The 17,690-nt window shown below is 37.6% G+C and overlaps 3 protein-coding genes across 4 annotated transcripts in view; 1 reads left to right on the top strand and 2 right to left on the bottom strand.

Moving 5' to 3' along the window:
* LOC104593895 (Class I peptide chain release factor) overlaps positions 1-479 on the top strand; it is a 43,305-nt gene extending 42,826 nt beyond the window's left edge. Inside the window, exon 6 of the mRNA XM_010253969.3 lies at positions 92-479. Coding sequence (XP_010252271.1) covers positions 92-97 — 6 coding nt within the window. The 3' untranslated portion in view covers positions 98-479. The remainder of the gene's footprint in view (positions 1-91) is intronic.
* A 1,337-nt stretch (positions 480-1,816) lies between these two features.
* On the bottom strand, positions 1,817-6,936 carry LOC104593897 (uncharacterized). Of its 2 annotated transcripts, none has more exons than XM_088887140.1 (2): positions 6,448-6,936; positions 1,817-2,019 (listed from the first exon to the last, which is right to left on the bottom strand). In XM_088887140.1, exon 1 carries the CDS (start codon positions 6,796-6,798, stop codon positions 6,475-6,477), a length of 324 nt encoding a protein of 107 aa, XP_088743266.1. In that variant the 5' UTR covers positions 6,799-6,936; the 3' UTR covers positions 1,817-2,019; positions 6,448-6,474. The 2 variants fall into 2 exon arrangements, with proteins under 2 accessions (XP_088743266.1, XP_010252275.1); XM_010253973.2 differs by having other exon boundaries at positions 1,980-2,121.
* Positions 6,937-12,001: 5,065 nt separating this feature from the next.
* Positions 12,002-13,961, bottom strand: LOC104593898 (ENTH/ANTH/VHS superfamily protein). The gene has a single exon (XM_010253974.3). The coding sequence runs from the start codon at positions 13,441-13,443 to the stop codon at positions 12,073-12,075; it is 1,371 nt and encodes a 456-aa protein (XP_010252276.1). The 5' UTR covers positions 13,444-13,961; the 3' UTR covers positions 12,002-12,072.
* Between the last annotated feature and the right edge of the window lie 3,729 nt (positions 13,962-17,690).

The following is a 17,690-nucleotide window of genomic DNA, read 5'->3' as shown; positions in this document are numbered from 1 at the left end:
CAAAAATCAAAATTAAGATATCATATTACCGAACTACAATGAGTAATCTGTATCTAATGCATGCGTATAATTGGTTCTTTTGTATTAACAGATATAGTTTACAAACGTAGAACAGCCACAGAACCAAACGCCATCATAGTGTGCCCACTGAGTGCTCCCAATTCTGCAAAGGACAACTAGGGAAAAATGACATCCGAGCTACAATTAATGCTGGTGAAGTTCCAGAAATCAATCAAGAGCCAATGTAGGAATAAACTTCCTTTGCAACAGTAGTTTAGGGACTTTGGTCATGGGGGAATGGGGTGTATATTTGAAACCTGGTACCTATACTCTATAGCAACCTGTAATGAGGTCATATTCCAACACCATTTTGGGATAGGAAAATTACCGAGGAATTTAAATTCGAAGTACTTGAAGTGAGGAAAAAAAACACCGTATGAGGTAATTACATTGAGAAAAAAATTGTTAGAATGTATATATAAAGCCATCTGATATTCTGATATGCTGAATGTTGTGTTGTACAGTCAACTATGACCCGAGTGTTGGGTTTGGGTCGTCTCATTATGCATCATTTAGCATCTTATGGAGCCTCTAAGGCTGTGATTACACGTCCAGTTGATCTGGATTCATGCCAATCAGTCGGGAGAATCAACACTGACCTACAGACAGACAAAAAGGCCAGGTGGGGTGACTCGGACCATTGAGGGTTGAATGGTTGATTCCCTAAACCCAATAGAGCTGTTGGGTGGCGTGCAAAATATGGAATCATATCATGTTGGTTTCGAAAATGTAAAACCATACACATTGGTGAACACCCTCTTTAGTTTTGTGTAGAGTCAGCCTACGTGGATTTCTACTCCATTAAGAATTTTCTCTTTCGGGTTTCCTTTTAGACAATGAGATTGAATCATTCAAATGAGACCAATGAGGGAAATCCAGGGTTCATTTCTTGACATCCTGAAACAAATAATGAATTTGGCCCCAAGAATCAGAAAACCAAGCGCATATGCGCTCGCTCACAAGTCATACCCTGTTGCTTAACTTTAACTAGTACTGAAATTAAATATTCCCGTCTCTTGGTTCATGTTGCATCCAGGATTCCAAGACAAAAATGACAATTAACACTAAGACAATATCATGACTTGACGACTAGGCGTTATTATGTCAGGTGTATGGGTGCGGTATCAGCTGATGCCTGATGGACACGGCCACCATTTGACACATTATCGAGACATGGGTCCAGAGTCCAGGGACTGCATGTCATAATATCGGCAGATGGGCTACATGGTTTTGTTATCCATTGCTATATTATTGAGATATGGGTCTCCAGTCCATGGAAAGTTTCTTTCTGGGGACTGGGGAGGGGAGGGTTCACTGGGCCAGGGTTGGTTGATTTCAGAAGATTGTTGAGCTTTCATAATTTCTTTAAGAAATGTTGACAAATGCGTACAGAAAATAATGATGACTTTGACAATGTTGGAAAAAAAAATAATGATTAACATTGCTTGTTGCGAGGATTCATGGTTGAACAGAACTGCAGGCTGCAGTTGCGTTAAACTAACTATTTCATCAAGATTAAGCCCTGTTTCAGGCCCATATACTGTGGATTTATTTCAACATCTGAAAAAAACCCAGCTCAAATTTTGTTGGATAAACTAACTATTTCATCAAGGATATTACAGTGACAATAACACCACCAAAAATCCATGGAGGTGGACTTTATTAACCCCGAACCACCTCAGAATTTTGATATTTTCTTTCTTGGGCTACAATGCCTAGAACCATGAACTAAAACAAGTAGATCCAAAGCCAGATGTATAAAGCATAATCTTATATTATCATCCAAAAACAGGTCCAAGGAAAACCAGTAGACCCTCCATTTGAGAGCAGCGATTGCAATTAACGAGTCTAACTCCACAATAAGACACTGCCAGCTCCTCTACTTAGTAAAGTTAATAGCTTTCAAAATAGCCAACATTTCTGCTTCCAAAATACATTGAGAGCACCAGCAACATCCCCCTGCAGCAGCAAGACATGTCCCTGAATCAGATCTACAAACAAAGCAAAAGAAAATAATCTTAACTGTTCCATGTGGAGGTTTCCATTCCAGAATTGATGAACCTGCAATCAAAATTTCAAACAGAATAAGAGTATATATCTTGGAGGAATTTTGAATCCCAAACTTCATTAATGTATCTCACAATTTGATCATACAACAAAGTTCACCAATAACCCCAGAAGGAATGGTGGCTTCCTTAACAAATACACCAGCGTTTGAAACTTTCCAAACAACATCATCCCCCTCATTTGATCTAAAAAATGAGAGTAATCCATGCTTAGCTGGTTTGGAAAAACAGAAAATTTTAACCCTAATTCATTGATCACTGCTTCGTCTATTACATGCAACCATAAAATTCTTGAATTCCACAGGAAGGGAACCACAAGCAGTATAAAACAGTTTCATTCTTAATTGAAGGTCCACTCCACATTGAGTGAAGAATTTGGACAAATATGTAAACCAACTTCATCTATTAACACATTCAAAAAACTCCAAATTGATTTCCAAATAGGGGGGATCTAATATCTAACTCTACCTGGAATCATCCCTCAGTTTTAAGGTATTTAACTCTAAATAGTTTTAACCAACAAATTTGGGAAATAAGAAATCCTCAAGTCAGTTTCAAAAGAAGAGTCTGATTAATATCTTTTTTTTTTTTTTTTCTGATAGATAACTGAGAATTTTATTAAATACAAGGAGAAAAAAGTTTACAATCAAGAACGCCCACAAAAAATATCCCTTTTCACAAATTCTTACAAGTTACAATATACGTAAGTCCCAAGAACATCAAGATAATTTGTGTATCTTTTACCTACTGAAATGTGAACTCTAGTTTCCTTGACAGCAATCTTATCTCCTTTTTTTTTTTTGATAATAAAGGAAAAGTTATTAAAGAAGAAAAAAAGCGAACAAGAGAGAGGTGACAAGCAGTCACCCACAAAGAAGAGGAGACCTCAACAATAACATGACTCAAAAACAGAACAACCTACAAAGAGACCCTTCAAAACCTAACATCCAATACCCCCTTCCACCTAGACCCACAACAACAAACACAACAAAACAAAAACAAAAAGGAGAGACATGTGCCAGATTCCATTACTCCTCCACCTAGACCCTCAAGTCTTACTATTGCAGATTTTTCTATCCAGTTCCATCCTCTTCTGAAGTCGTCCATGGAAGGAATTTAAAAACTCAATGGTCTTCACCAGTGCACTACCTTAACCATTGTACTTTCCATGACTTCTCTTTTGTTCTTGACTTTCCTTTAAAGATATTTCTTTCTTCCCATAGCACCCATAGAATTGCTACCTTGGTGCATCTCCATGGAATCCATCCTTTCTTGTCAGCATTTTATAGAAAGAGGGATCAAATAGGTAGCCACATCAGTTGGAGGGTTCAATTTGCAGTTAGAATAAGCAAGAAACCCCTCCTCAATACTTGAAACCAAAACAGAGTAACATAGGGGACTTGAGATGTGTGTTCTTCAAAGATTTTCCAAATTTAATGAAAGTAACTATTTCCTATCAACAAAAAAAAAGAGATTAGTAAAGGATGGGTGGACTTTACATTCCATTGGCAAAGCAAAAGAAACATACACGTAGAGAATGGTACCAACGAGGTCTCCTCTTTTGGAGGTTTCACAAGAATTAATCTTCAAATGGTAAGTTGTCCAAATACGAGAGTCTGGAGAAGAGGAATCAAGGAAAGTTTTGCCTGGGGAGTTAATTAAAGCCAAAGCATTCATATCTCAAAAATCCCTAAGGTCCCTCTGTAAGACCAGATCCCAATTAAATGGGTAAAGGAGAATGTTTACCTATCCCCAGACCCTGGAAACCTCCCTAATCCCAAGTTTGTCAAAATCCCCTGGAAACCTCCACAACCATTTCCCCAGCAAAGACTTGTTTCTCTCAACTAACTTACTTATCCCCAGACCCCCATTATCTGAATAGTCTGATTAGCATCTCTGGCTTTCCTAATTCTGAGGCCCCCATTGTTTTTAGCAAATAGAGACTGTATTCCAAACACACAATCTAGAACCATTATCCAGATTCTGCAACTGCCACCAAAATATTTTGAAAAGGTAAGACTAATTTGTATTGAAGGAGGGAGATGGTTTACAAAAAGCAAGGATGACCACTTAACCTTGGACAGTATATAATCATTTATGTACAACTAGACATCTGTTACATCACAAAATCTTTGTCACCTATGATCCTCTGCCATTGATTTCAAAAATGGTAATGTTTGAAAACTATAAACTCCTTATAGGACTTAGCCCAGAAAATTAATACTCCATTTATGTTACCAATGAGCACTTCTCTAGGGGATCTTTTCCCTTTAAAGATTGTGCTAGGATGGATAAAATTCCTTTGATATTTATCAATCTGATCCAAAATTTTATTAGAAAATTGAACAACTGACATCCAATGGACAAGAACATCCTGCAAAACAAATCAATCAAAAACTAATCTATCAGCTTGGGAAAGACAATTTGCTCTCTAAGCATTTATTTATTTTTATTTATCCAAAATAGAATTCAAATTCTGTTAGTTTTTTTTTTCATATTTCTGCTCCAGAAAAGAGGAATTTCCAAATATTTGACATACCAATCTAACCGGTTTGTCTTAAGATGCCTTCTAAACATTTTAACAGCTTTGTGAGGAACATTTTTACTACAAATGGTACCAAATTCACCAAAATTAACCATCTGACTAGACAAATATTGGAATTGAAACATAATATCCAAAACTTCTGCAGCTTCATTACATGATGACTTGCAGAACAGAAAAACATCATCTGAAAAAATTAAATGAGATACCCAAGAAGCACCCCTGCCCAAAGAAAACCCAAGAATCCTACCTTCAGTTTCAGCTTTCAATAAAAGTCTAGACAGACCTTCCATGGCTAAGATGAACAAATAAAGGAAAGGAGATCCCTTTGTCTAAGACTCCACTTAGGAACAACAAAATCTTCAAGGTAGTCATTTAAATGCAGATTGCAGAAAAACTGTTGGAGTATTCAAACTGTATTATGCATGAAGAAACGTAGTTTGGGAAGGAAAGTAACATTAAATGATTTTAAGTAGAAGTCTAAGTCCTCTGTTTGAGTATCCAAATGGATTACCTATAGTTTTTTTTTTTTTTTTGAGAAAAGGTAAAGTATGAATTTCATTAAGAAAAACCCTGTACAACTAGAGGTTGTACCAGGGAGAGCCATACAAAAACTACAAAACAAAATTTAATAGAGATCCAAGCCCTTATGCTGAGTCCATAAATAGAGTCAATTTTATTGAAACTCCAAAGTTGATTTCATGAATAAATAGTTTATGTTTTAGTTAATTGTGGTTCTAGGAGTGTGCTCCAGGTATTCCTTCTCTTTCTTCACCTCTTTCTCTTCTAAAGGCATAAAGGGCCATTACAGCGTTGGCTCCAGCTATCGAGGGCCTGGGAGGAATGATCTGGATATGGACCTAATCATTGACATGAGTGTGTCTTGTGGCCTAATCATTGACCTAACATTGATGAACTGGATATGACCTATAATTTTACCATTGTTCTCTTCTAAACTTGTTTCTTTCTTTTAGATCAGAAACCCTTCTATATATGATTTGAATTTTTGTTTTCTCCTTTCCATCCTACATCACATCTTTGTCTTCCCAGGCGCATGCATAGTTAGGTAATATTCATCCTAATTAAACAATTCTAAAAACACTTGTGAGACCCATGGTTTAGACTTTAACATTGGATTTGTGGCCTATCCTAGCTGTAGGATTAGTCAAGTATAATAATAAAAAGTCACAGTATTACCATGTTAAGATAAGAAAAGAAAAGAATGGATAGGTTCCTAGATTCCTCCATGCTTCACATGGCTCTGATCCACTAACACCCACCATATTCACTGAAAAAAAAAAAAAAACTATTTCTTTATAGGTCAAGCTGAAGTGTCTATATTATATAGTATGAAAATGAAAACCAAAATCCAAGAGAGTAACACTGGTCATAAGGCAACCAAAGATCAGGAATACACAAAATCATTAACTAGCATCTATTCATAGAAGTATGTCCTAGGCAAGACAAGAACTCAACAATGTTTCCAGAACACAAAAATGCTATCTAGCATCATGAAAGGAAATCTGAAGAAAGAAAAATCAAAGGAGAAGCTCTTAAATAATGTTTTTTTATGAATTATACACTGTAGAGATCCCACTTAAATCCTGAATACGGATTTATATCGTGTATATATACATATCTTTGCTACAGGGGATACAAGGGGTTACCGGTAAATGTGAATTCACGAATGAGTGAAACAAGTGTAGAAACCCTAGTTCTTTTAGGAGACAAAAATTTAGAGAGGGGGAGCCTAATTGCAGGAGCAACTTGAGCACTTACTTAGTACTTAGTAATTGGTATTCCAAATCATGTATCACCATCAAAGAGGAACTGAAGCCTGGAAGCAAAGACACCAGTAGAATCAAGAGCTGCTTCATGGAGGAGACTACTTTTGATGCTTTTCATCCTTTCTGCAAGGGTTTCATGCTCTTCTCTGAGAGCAGAGGTGTCCTCAAGAAGACCATTGATGCGGTATTTCTGGCCTAGAGATCTCATGCTTAGTAGTAGGATTCCAGTCATGACAAAGAGTTGAATGAAGCTATCCTTCCGTTTCATGGCATTTGCCATAAATCCTAATGACCTTTTAGGGCGCTGGACACCCTCAGCAGAGTTTGAAGACTCTGATGCCATGAACTAGAAATCAAGCAATTAGCCCAAACCTGCTTGAAGACTCTCTCTAGTCTCTACCTCGAATCGAAACCTGCTTGATGTAACAGGGAGATATGAGATATCATCAAACGAAATGAATAAAAATAGATAAACCCTGTATCACTTGAAAATTCTTACCGGTTTGAAGAACTTTAAATGGAGAATCAGACCGAAAACCGGACCGGAGATGGAATCGGAAAGGAGATCGGTTCACGGGTTCAACCGCAATCAAATCAGAAGTCAAACCAAAACCATCATAATATGACATATATATGGGTCATAATAAATATTATTAATATATATTACACAAATAATCTTATATTTAAAATTGGTTGATAGGTGGTTAATAAATTGGTTTTTATAGTAATTTACTAAATATATTTTCTTTAAAATACATGTGTATGTGTATTAGTGTAATATGTATATCAACGATTCATAAACAAACATACAAATAATAAAGTGGACTAATAAGAATAAGACAATTGAGTTTGGTTTCATGATTAGATTATTGGAAATTTGGTTTAGGTCCAATTCAGATCAACAAGAATATGGACCAATTTTATTTTGGATTGACTGAATCCAATAATTATAATGGATCATCCAAATCTGATTTGATATGATTTGGATCAGATTGGATCCCATCCAAAACCGGTTGATTGACGCCCTTACACTCAAGCAAAGTGTCTGACATGGGAGTGAGGGAAAGCATCTACCCAGTTTGAGGAGACAAGAAAACGATTGTCTCTTACACACAGGCATTAGGTCTCCATTCTAGATAGCCTGACAATGTGAATTACGAACGACAGAAATCAAGGCCTAAGGGTGGCAAATGGGTGGGGTGGGGTGGGTTGGGTTGGGTTGGGTAAGGGTTGAATACCAACCCACCCATCCTGACCCACCAACCCACCATGACCCATCATCAATGTTTGTTATGAGTCATAAGCCACAATCATCCACTTGCTTTATCAAGAAATTTAGTTCTGCTGCTGAAACTGAATACCCAACATGTTTTAGGTGCCGTTTGTAATTCTTTTTTTGAAAGAATTTTTGGAAGATCTGATAACTAAAAGATGTAGTGGGCTTTTACATAAAGATTTTGGCAGCCCATAGACCATTTGGTTGGAAGCATATCTTTTCATGCATCTTTCCATGTGAAGGCAAGATAAAGAAAGGCGAAAAGCTCAATTTCTAATTTTAAGGTCGCTTCTCACATCTTTTTGGGTTGCAGTCTTTCGGCAACTAGATCTTCCCCCAAACCAAATGAAAAAATAAGAAAAAACAAAAAAGCAAACCGCTAAGCTTCTAAACAGCTGACAGCCCACACGAAAAGACACATCAAACGTGGCCCTAATTTTCATCAGAGAAAGAGACAATCAAGTTCAAGTCACCACACACACCACGGTCCGTTGAAATTTCTACTAAAACCAGACATACCACAGACAAAACTCCACTGAGCAACAGCATAAAAATGCACATAGTAACAAATCAGACCATTCAACACAAAGAGGTCGGTTTTTAATGGTACAAAAAACAGCATACTCATTACTCAATGATTTCAATAAAAACGATGGAAACATTAATTGTAGGAAAATTTAATGGTACAAAAAACACCATAGGCCACCCAATCTCCGAGTGGGTGTTTTGGTATCGTATTGAGGTGTGGTGAGCTGGTGACACGATTGAGAATGAAAGACACACCATAGCCCCATGCATAGTGTGCCCCTTTGGTCCTAAAACACATTTGGTATGGATGAATGCCGACCAAGTATTAATTGTAGGAAAATTTTTAACCGAACCGAATCGAATTTGAATTGGTTTGGTTCAGTTTTTAATTTGGTTAGTTAAAATATAAATGTATTTTATATTTATATTAATAATTATCATTAAAATATATCAACATTTATAATTAAAATATATATTATGTGTTATTATTATTAATATAAATAATAACGTTAATCTATATTAAAATTTATAATTAAAATAAAAAATACATATTTTTTGACTAATTTGTTTTCGGTTCAGTTTGGTTGACTCTTTTTCAAACCAAACTGAAAACTGAAAACCGAAAACTAATATTTCTAAAATCATAAAACCAAACTGAAGTAACCAAACCAGATTGGCTTATTCTATTTGGTTCCATTTGGTTTTCGGTTTGATAACCAAATTTGAACACCCCTACCACATCACAACCTGTTTGCATTGTGAGGCATGGCCATTGTAACCTCAAATGGTCTAACCAAACACGTTTTGTTTGTGTTTTACTTAAAGCGAAGACATGATGATAATATGAATCACCAACAGAATTTCAACTACTTGGTTGGGTGGAATCAGAATCCCATTTCTATTCCTAATGGAATGACATTCCCCCATTTGAGGGAATGACCATTCCCTCCCCCCTCTAGTAGGAATGAAGTCTCATTCTAACTTATTCCAATTCCTAATCTGATTCTTGTTTGCACCAAACAAACTATGAGAATAGATCATTTCGGTTCTGGTTCTGGTTCTGGTTCTAGTTCTGAAGGATTTTGATTCCGATTCCAGCTGTGAATCAAACAGACCCTAAGATTATTTTGTCAGAGGACTCTTTTGAAGTAGAGAACTATCAAGTGGTGCCTCCCCAACCTTGTTAACTTCAGCATAACTTGTAGAAGGTGAATTCTTCTTGTGGACCTGGCACTTAAAACTCCTTTGCTTTCTTTGGTTGATGACCTTCATAGTATTGGGTTCGGCTTCAGTCAATGCAAGGCCCGTTCTAACAGTCTTTATGGTATTGCATTGGGAATATCTCCCCATGAAATAAAGTACATAAGTACGGAGATATTTCCAATGCAAGGCTGTAAAGGCTGTTAGAAAGGTGTTCGAACGATCCCTATAGTACTTGTCATTCTCCACCTCTATACAAATTTGTTTCTTCTTCTTCTTCTTCTTCTTCTTCTTCTTCTTCTTATTATTATTATTTTTTTTGGGTAAATTACAAGTACCCTGTACTTTGGGGGTAATGACACATAGGTACCCTGGACTTTCAAATGCAACACTTGAGTACCCTGAACTTTCAAAAATAGACACTTGGGTCCATTTGTTAGTATTCCATCAGTTAAGTAATACATGATGTAAAAAATACCATTCTTGTGTATTTTTGAGATCATTCTATGGAGTAAAATCATCACCATAGAATGTCGTTGTCAAAAAAATTGAATATATTATTTGCTGTCCATGTGAGAACGTCATTGTGGGGAGATGTTTGGTTACCTGGGAATGATCTCAGAAATGCATGAGAAAGGTATTTTTGGTATTATATAATTTTAACTGACAGATTACTAATGGATGAACCTAAGTGTCTATTTTCGAGAATTTAGAGTACTCGAGTGTTGCAATTGAAAGTTCAGGATACCTATCTGTCACTACCCTCAAAGTACAGGGTACCTATTTGCAATTTACCCTTATTTTTTTTTTTGAGGCCCAATTAGTTCAATGCAATCATTGGGCTTTCGTTTGAATCTAATACGGCAATCTAAGAACTTTGGGCTTGGGTAGATATTGGGTTCAGCCCATTTAGAATGGTTACCACTACTGGAGCCCAATTCCACGTCCGTTGCAGGATGAGATCTTCAGTCAAATCTGAACCCTTTCTCTTTGTTTTTTTTTTCTTTTTTTTGGTGACCATGATTTGCACTTCTATGTAGTGGTGCAAAATTTGCACTTTTTGCCTCATTTGCACTCATTGACAGTACAAATTTTGCATTTAAAATACTGATGCAAAATTTTCACTCCATCCTTCATATATAGTGGGAACCCACATCATTTTGACCCCTACCTTACTCCTCTCAAACAAATTAATAACTTTCATCCTGTCTCCCTTCTCTTTCACAAGAAGTGGAGATCATTATCATTTTACTTTCTAGCTATATAGAACAAATATGAAGTGGAGATATCACACCATTTGCTCTCTCCATGCACCATTCATGGAATTTACTTGCAATTTCACACTGAAATCAAAGGAAATCTGTATTCCATATGCATCATGTTTTAAGACTTTGAAAATTAATTCAAACGAAACTTGAATCCTTGAATCCACCTCTTGAGCTACAAATAATTAATAATTCAACTGTATCAGTTCTAGCAGTGCAATATAAGAATCAAATTCATCAATTAATTAATTTGAAAAGCCACCCTAGACAGAGAAGATGCGGCCATGGACATAAATCCTCATGGCGACAACCCATCTCAACTTTAGTTAACATACATGCATACATACACATATTAGCTATAGCATAATGGACAAAAGAATATCTGTGATGGATGAAAAGGAACATGCAGATCATGACAAAAGATCCCAACCGTATGACTCTCAAAAAAAGGACAGCCAGCAGAATAAAAAATACATGGTGGTCTACTGTCTCATCAGCAGGTACACAAAATAAACAATCAGACCTCCTATCTACTCTAGTCTGTCTCCGAGCCACCCAGAATAATCTTACGAAATAGGCCAGTTTTAAATTCCTCCAGATAACTAGTCTTAACAAGTTATTGAGCTCTGAGTGCAGCTGCATGTTTTCTGGGTATTCCAGACATCATACTTGAACAGAAAATAGCCCACTGCAACAAGCAATCAGATCACCTTATCTATCTGTCCCTCTAACGGTAGATCGATCGATATGAATGTGAAGAATATATAGCAGAATATATAACACAAGCTTCTCCTGATATTCAATTGTGGGATCAACCAGCTGATCATGAACTAGGTCCTAAGTCATGGAATTGCTAGTTAAACTGTGAACCCATGCCTGAAATTTGTGGAATCTGGAACTTTACCTAAGTCATGGTTTCTTCATCGATCAAATATTCTTCATGGGTCGTCCTTGGGAATGGAGATTTATTAGAATTTTTTTGGTTCTTGAGTTTTCAATTACAAGGGCCGTGCAAGTTAATTAATTAGACAGCAATGGCTGGTTTTAATTACTTGAAAATTAAAGATTCAAGCTCATTATAGGGAGTACTACTTCAAGTTATTAGCTGGATCGGACCCCGAAATAAATCCTCATGAATTTCTAATTCTTGGATGATTTAGGATTTCTCTCTGCAAGTACACACCAAAAAGTGGAAATCTCTCTCCTTTTGCACACACACACACCAGGACTCTAGGAGGAAGAAATTAATAGATTGTGAAAAAGCCGAGAGAGGAAAAGAACAACAGTGCAGAAGAAATATGCAATTAACCAATCAAAGCCATGGTATTTACAAAAAGGTTGGCCTGGTTTATGAAACTTTCCTGCAGTACTCTTCCATAATAGTAGAATGTTTGATATTGGCACAGGTTGTGAAAGGGTTATAACAACTACAAGGTTTTCCTGGTTCTATCTCCATACCCATGGATTCCTCCTCTACTCTTGTGAGGGTGGGAGGATTGCTGGAATGATCATCAGTACTGAGTCCTCCTCTTTGGGAGAAATGGGCTTCCTGAAAACCACCCTCTTGGTCGAAAACCACCCATACCTTGCTTATTTTAGTCTCCAGTCTACAAGAAAAAGGGGCTGAAAAGGCTCCATCTGTTCCTTCTCTGGACTCTTTTCCTTGTTTATTGCCAACTGAAGCGCCTGCTGCTGTGCTGTATGTCTCTGCTGATGTTCTTGTAAGATCATTGCTAACACCCTTGCAGGGAGACATCATCTCGCCTTTGGTGGACAGAAACCCAGGTCTTAATGATGGGGAGCTGTTTAATAAGAATTGTTCCATGGACAACACATGATCTGTTGTGATGATTTCAACTGATGGGTACTCCAGGTTTTTATTGCCAATAATTCTCTTGCAGTTTTCAAAGAAATCAAAAAGCTTGTAGCTCTGAAGGGAAGCTCTCTTGAGCAGATCAAGAGCTAGCACCCTTGCCGGATTCTTAAAATCAAAGAAGGAATCAAACAAGGCTGCAACTCCCTCACAGAAGGTCACATACACTTGAAAGCTCTCTTTGAGGATGTTGATCAAAGCCGCTCTGGTTAAGCGGTCAGAAGGAGAAGCAATACCCAGAGGTAAGCACTCCAGAACTCGATCAAGAAACACTTGACACTTGGGTAATCTACGGAACACCATCTCGATCGACTTCTCCTCATAGAATCGAAATTCCGATGCTTGGAACATGATGGGCTCCAGCTTTCCAGCTTGGTTGATTATCCACCCCATTCGCTCTGCAAGAAAATCCGCATAACTGTGCAGAAAAGAGAGAGACTGGTTGCTGGAATTCCTCGGGAACCATCGCGTAGTGTTCATCTGGAGATGGCCAGAGAGGTGTGCTGTACGTAGGTCTTGCTCGAAATACCGGTCTCCTCCACGCAGCAGACGATGAATGAGCAGTAGGGTCTTGAGGGCTACATTACGATCTCTGGTCTTGTCGAGCCGGTGCGAAATCCTTTCAGCCAGGAAGGGGACGGAGCCGGGAGAGTTGGAGACGAGGAAGAGTATCTCATGCAGATGTTTGTCGTCGATGGGTGTGTTGTCATGGCCTGTAGCTCGAACCACGGCAATCTCTATGCCGGAAAACCCAACATGGCTGTTGATCATGGCCTTGCCAATGGATGCATGATCCTTCACTGATCCAAGGGCCAGCCGGAGCTTGTTTTGTACGTCCACCACCATCTTGGTCTGTGTTAAACGAACTATCCTTCCTAGCAGCTGCCTTCTGCAGGTAGCTAGCTTAGTGTAGACCAGTGTGGAGATCGACTGGAGAGAGAGAGATGCAAATATATATATACAAATACATAAAAAAAAAAAGTTTAGAGAGAGAGAGAGTGAAAGGGTAAAATCAAGAAGGTTTCGACTTTAAACTTAAAGCACGCATATCACATTCACATCTGCTTTACTCAACCTAAAACATATTCTAATATGCCCCCGGAAAACAAAAAATGCTTTAAGTTGGAATTGACTGAAAGAAATGAAATCAACTACTCCTCTCAAATCAACCAGGGTCTTGTTCATGAATCATGAGGAATGAGGAGCTAGCTCTAAGGGATAAATATGGATCACATGTCTCAAGGATGGATCAAATACGCCAAAGGAGTCACCAGGGATAGCATTATTATGTGGAATAATAATGAGCTAGCACTAGTACTATTATGCCCCCCTCCTTCCTCCCTCTCAGTACCATGGGTTTACGTACAGGCGTGTCAATAAGGACAGTCATGTTCATGAGCCCTATCTCATACATAAATGTATATATATATATATATATATATATATATATATATATGATATAATTAATCTTGTTGTATCCATATATGCATGCATATTGTTGCTGTCTAGGATGGGCCAAAGCAATAAGGTAAATCTGTTTTTGGGCCGAGGGCTGATTGATGAATCCGAGGTCCGTTGTGGTCGAGGGCCTGTAGTTCAAATCTGTGAAGAGAAAGAGAACGTTAGAGGCCCCGAGTGCTAACTCGAGGTTGAAGTTCCTACGATCAAGTTAGTACAAGTATAACAAAAAGTGGATAAAGGATGAGGCTAGGATGCTCAGACAAGGTCACAAGGGAGACAAGAAAGTTCTTAACTTTAAAGAGTCTAGATACTCACCTTGGGGGGCCACTCCCTATTTATACTTGAGACCGCTTGGGGGTAGGTGGACACGGATGGCCAGGATGTGGTTCTACCTTGAAGGCACGGTTATTCGAGGCTGCTGTGTGCGACCACACTATTAGCTTCTCATCGCACACTGACCTCTGCTCTGCGCATGCTCTCATTGAATCGCTCTGCGTGCGTGCCATTGGCTCTAGCTATAAGCGCCTACATCACATATCAACTAAGAACATGAGGTGGGTAGCTCTAGTTCTGATCCATTTCAAGTTTTCCAGCCTACATTTCGATACAAATCATCCAGTATTTGATGGGACCCAGATATGGATACATTAGTATTGTTCTACTTGGGCCACGTGCATCTGGGTTTCAACTAATAACAAGTGATAAATATAGTAGTGTTGGATCTGGAATGACCCAGCAGTCAAGTTCTACAATCAGAGAGGCCAACCAGGATCAAATCCAGAACTTATCTATACATTTTAGTCAACCAAATGAAATGGGTGTATCAAAATTTTAAGGTGGACCAAAGTTGATTTCCAAATCCCAAATGGGTCAGATCTGTCCATTTCATTCCTTATCTGCTTGTCTTTTCAAAAAACCTATTTGTCATGTTATTGGGATTATTGGTCGATGGTTCGGTTCTTCTGAATTTAAATTTCAAAGTGGTTGCAAACCCCATAAAAATCTCAAAGTGGAGGAGGAAAAAAAAAGTGGTGAGAACCGAGAAGACAAAGAAAAGAGAGATGGGTTGGGTTTAGTTCAATGTTTAGAAAACATAAAGGATGTTTTGGTGATCCCACACAGACACAGACCACTAAAGCCTCAGGATTCTCTTCCAAATACTCCATCAATTGTCCTCAATATAATTCCTTCGTTCTTACTTTTGACGTGTGATTTGATTCAATATGAGAGTGAAGAAATAAAAAATAAGTGTGTTGGCTTGGAGGAGTTTCTACTTTTTGTGGGGATGTACATCAATAAATTATATTCCAAAATCCAAAGAGTCAACGAGGGTTGTGTTCGTGGAGAAAGAACCTCATTCCTTAGGAATAGGGTTCTCCTGCATCAAACTCTACTCCTATTCGCAGCCTCACAATCTTATTTGTTTTTGACTTAGGGTCTCTTTTTTGGCTTCATATTGATTCTTCTTTCAACATCATCATCTAACTTTCTTGTGGAACCAAAGTCAGACAAAAACTTTAGTACGGTCCCTCCTCCACTTGAATAGAGGAAGATAAAAAAAGGGGAAAAAAAAAGAAAGGTGGGTTGTGGAATTCTCTTATTCTTTACCATCACAAGTTTCATCATATTATTAAATGGCATGTTGTAAATATATAGAATGAAAGCATTTTAGCATTTGTCTGTTTGGCATTGATGTCGTTGCTTCCTAAAATGATAATACATTAGAGTTACATCGGAAAAAATGGTGCTCCAGGAAATATTAATATATTGGGAATCATTTTTTCATAAAAAACAATATTTCAAGTCACACCTTGAAAATCGAGAAGGTATGGTTTGGAGTAATGTTAAATTTGACGTTTTCTCAAATTAGAACTCGTTGCTGCCAACAAATACATGATGTGACAGTAACGTGGACTTTTTATAATGGGTAACAGTGTTGAAAACAGATATAGAACACTAGTACCAAACAGAAAATGTTACTGTTGCTCCAGGAGACATCAAAGTTTAAGAGTTTGGGGCACCGGAGCTTCAGTGACATGTTGCTGAAATTTGTCACCAAACAACTATATATATATATATATGCTGAGAACATGATTATGAAGTTTGATCATATTGTTTGTAACTGAATTAATCACTAAGGTGGGCCCCATTTACTGAATCGTTTGCGTTAATAGAATTAGTGAATTATGTACCCCTCTCTCTTTCTATCTCTCTCTCTCTAAGAATAGAAGAAGATTAACCTATTGCACATTGGGGGTGCATGTATGAGCATATGAAAATGAAATTCCGGATCAGGTAAAAAATAAGATTTACAATGTTTGGTTCGTAGGAAAAGGTAGGAAACCTTACAAACCTATCCTTTGTAAGGTTTCCCTACCTTTTAATTTCATTCAAACCAAACACAGCTTAAGAGAAGCAAATGATTTATACAAGGTTGGCCCCATTTACTGATTGGTCCCTATCCTTTGAATGTAAGACATGTGGCATGTTACGGGGTTAACTAAAGTTGGGTTGGACATGGGTTTGTCTTAATAGAATTATAGTGAATTATTCTCTCTCCATGTAATAAAGAGAAAAAAAAAGATTAGAGCATATGAAAAGGAAATCTCCAATCATATAAAAAACAAGAAAAATAAATGATTTATACAAGATTAATCCACAATCCAATTATTTAAACTTTTAGTCAAAGGTGATGCTCAGCTCAAATGGTCAAATAACACAACCAGCTACATAACATAAATAACATTACAAAAATACCCCTCCATGTACAGCCCCACAGGTCAGGGTTAGCAAAAGCTGACCCAATGGTATCAAATCAAGGCAAATTGACTATTTAATATCCCTAGTTGGATAAGATCATAATTGGGTCCAATTTAGGCCCATATGGCCAATTCAAAGCCGAGTAGCATATATGAAGCCAATAAAAAGTTAGGAGAGAAGTGAGTGGATCCAATTTTTTCTTCTTTTAGTGTTCAACAAAGTTTTAATTTTGATGTTTTCTCCCATACCCAACTGGAGCCCACGCATATAGTAGAGTGCAGCTCTATGAATATATGAGTATGAGCCCAGACCTAGATCACTAAAAAGTTGAGCTGCTATTAGATGCCTAATCGAAAGGAGAGAGAGAGAGAGAGTTTAATTTGAGTAAGGAAAGAAAAGAAGTTGAGAAGATTGAAAGATTGATAAACCATAAGCCCATAAATCTTAGTCCAGAAGATATGCCGAGTGGCCCATTTGGATCCTTCTGGGCACGTAGAAGCCATCAGATGCCATCTGGGTCTGTGGTTACAACCACTTGGCAACTAGCCCATGCTAGGGTATAAGATATTTGAAAGGTTAATGGACCTTTCTATGGGCAAGGACCATATAACTGATAAGTGTTGTTTGGCTGCAACAGTAGAATGAGACAATTTGTCTTTTCTTTGTCCTATTAGGTCAGAATGCTTAAGTGTATGAGGTTGCCAGCAGTGACCCAGTGTTTGGCCCCCACTCTTTTTCTTCTGTCTATTGGATACCTGTTGAATAAACGATGAGGGTGATTAAATTGTTGGCAGTGTCTTCATTACCCACTGACATTGCCATGCATTTAGAATAGAATCTCTCTTTTCTGTTTGTTTTTTAGAATTTAATAA

This window comes from Nelumbo nucifera, chromosome 5 (assembly GCF_055504915.1).
Source record: "Nelumbo nucifera cultivar China Antique chromosome 5, China Antique-T2T, whole genome shotgun sequence".
Lineage (NCBI taxonomy): Eukaryota > Viridiplantae > Streptophyta > Magnoliopsida > Proteales > Nelumbonaceae > Nelumbo > Nelumbo nucifera.
This window is presented reverse-complemented; position numbering and strand designations above follow the sequence as displayed.

Bases quoted from the DNA above. Each gene is read 5' to 3' on its own strand.
- LOC104593897 (XM_088887140.1), bottom strand. From the start codon at position 6,798: ATGGCATCAGAGTCTTCAAACTCTGCTGAGGGTGTCCAGCGCCCTAAA.
- LOC104593898 (XM_010253974.3), bottom strand. From the start codon at position 13,443: ATGGTGGTGGACGTACAAAACAAGCTCCGGCTGGCCCTTGGATCAGTG.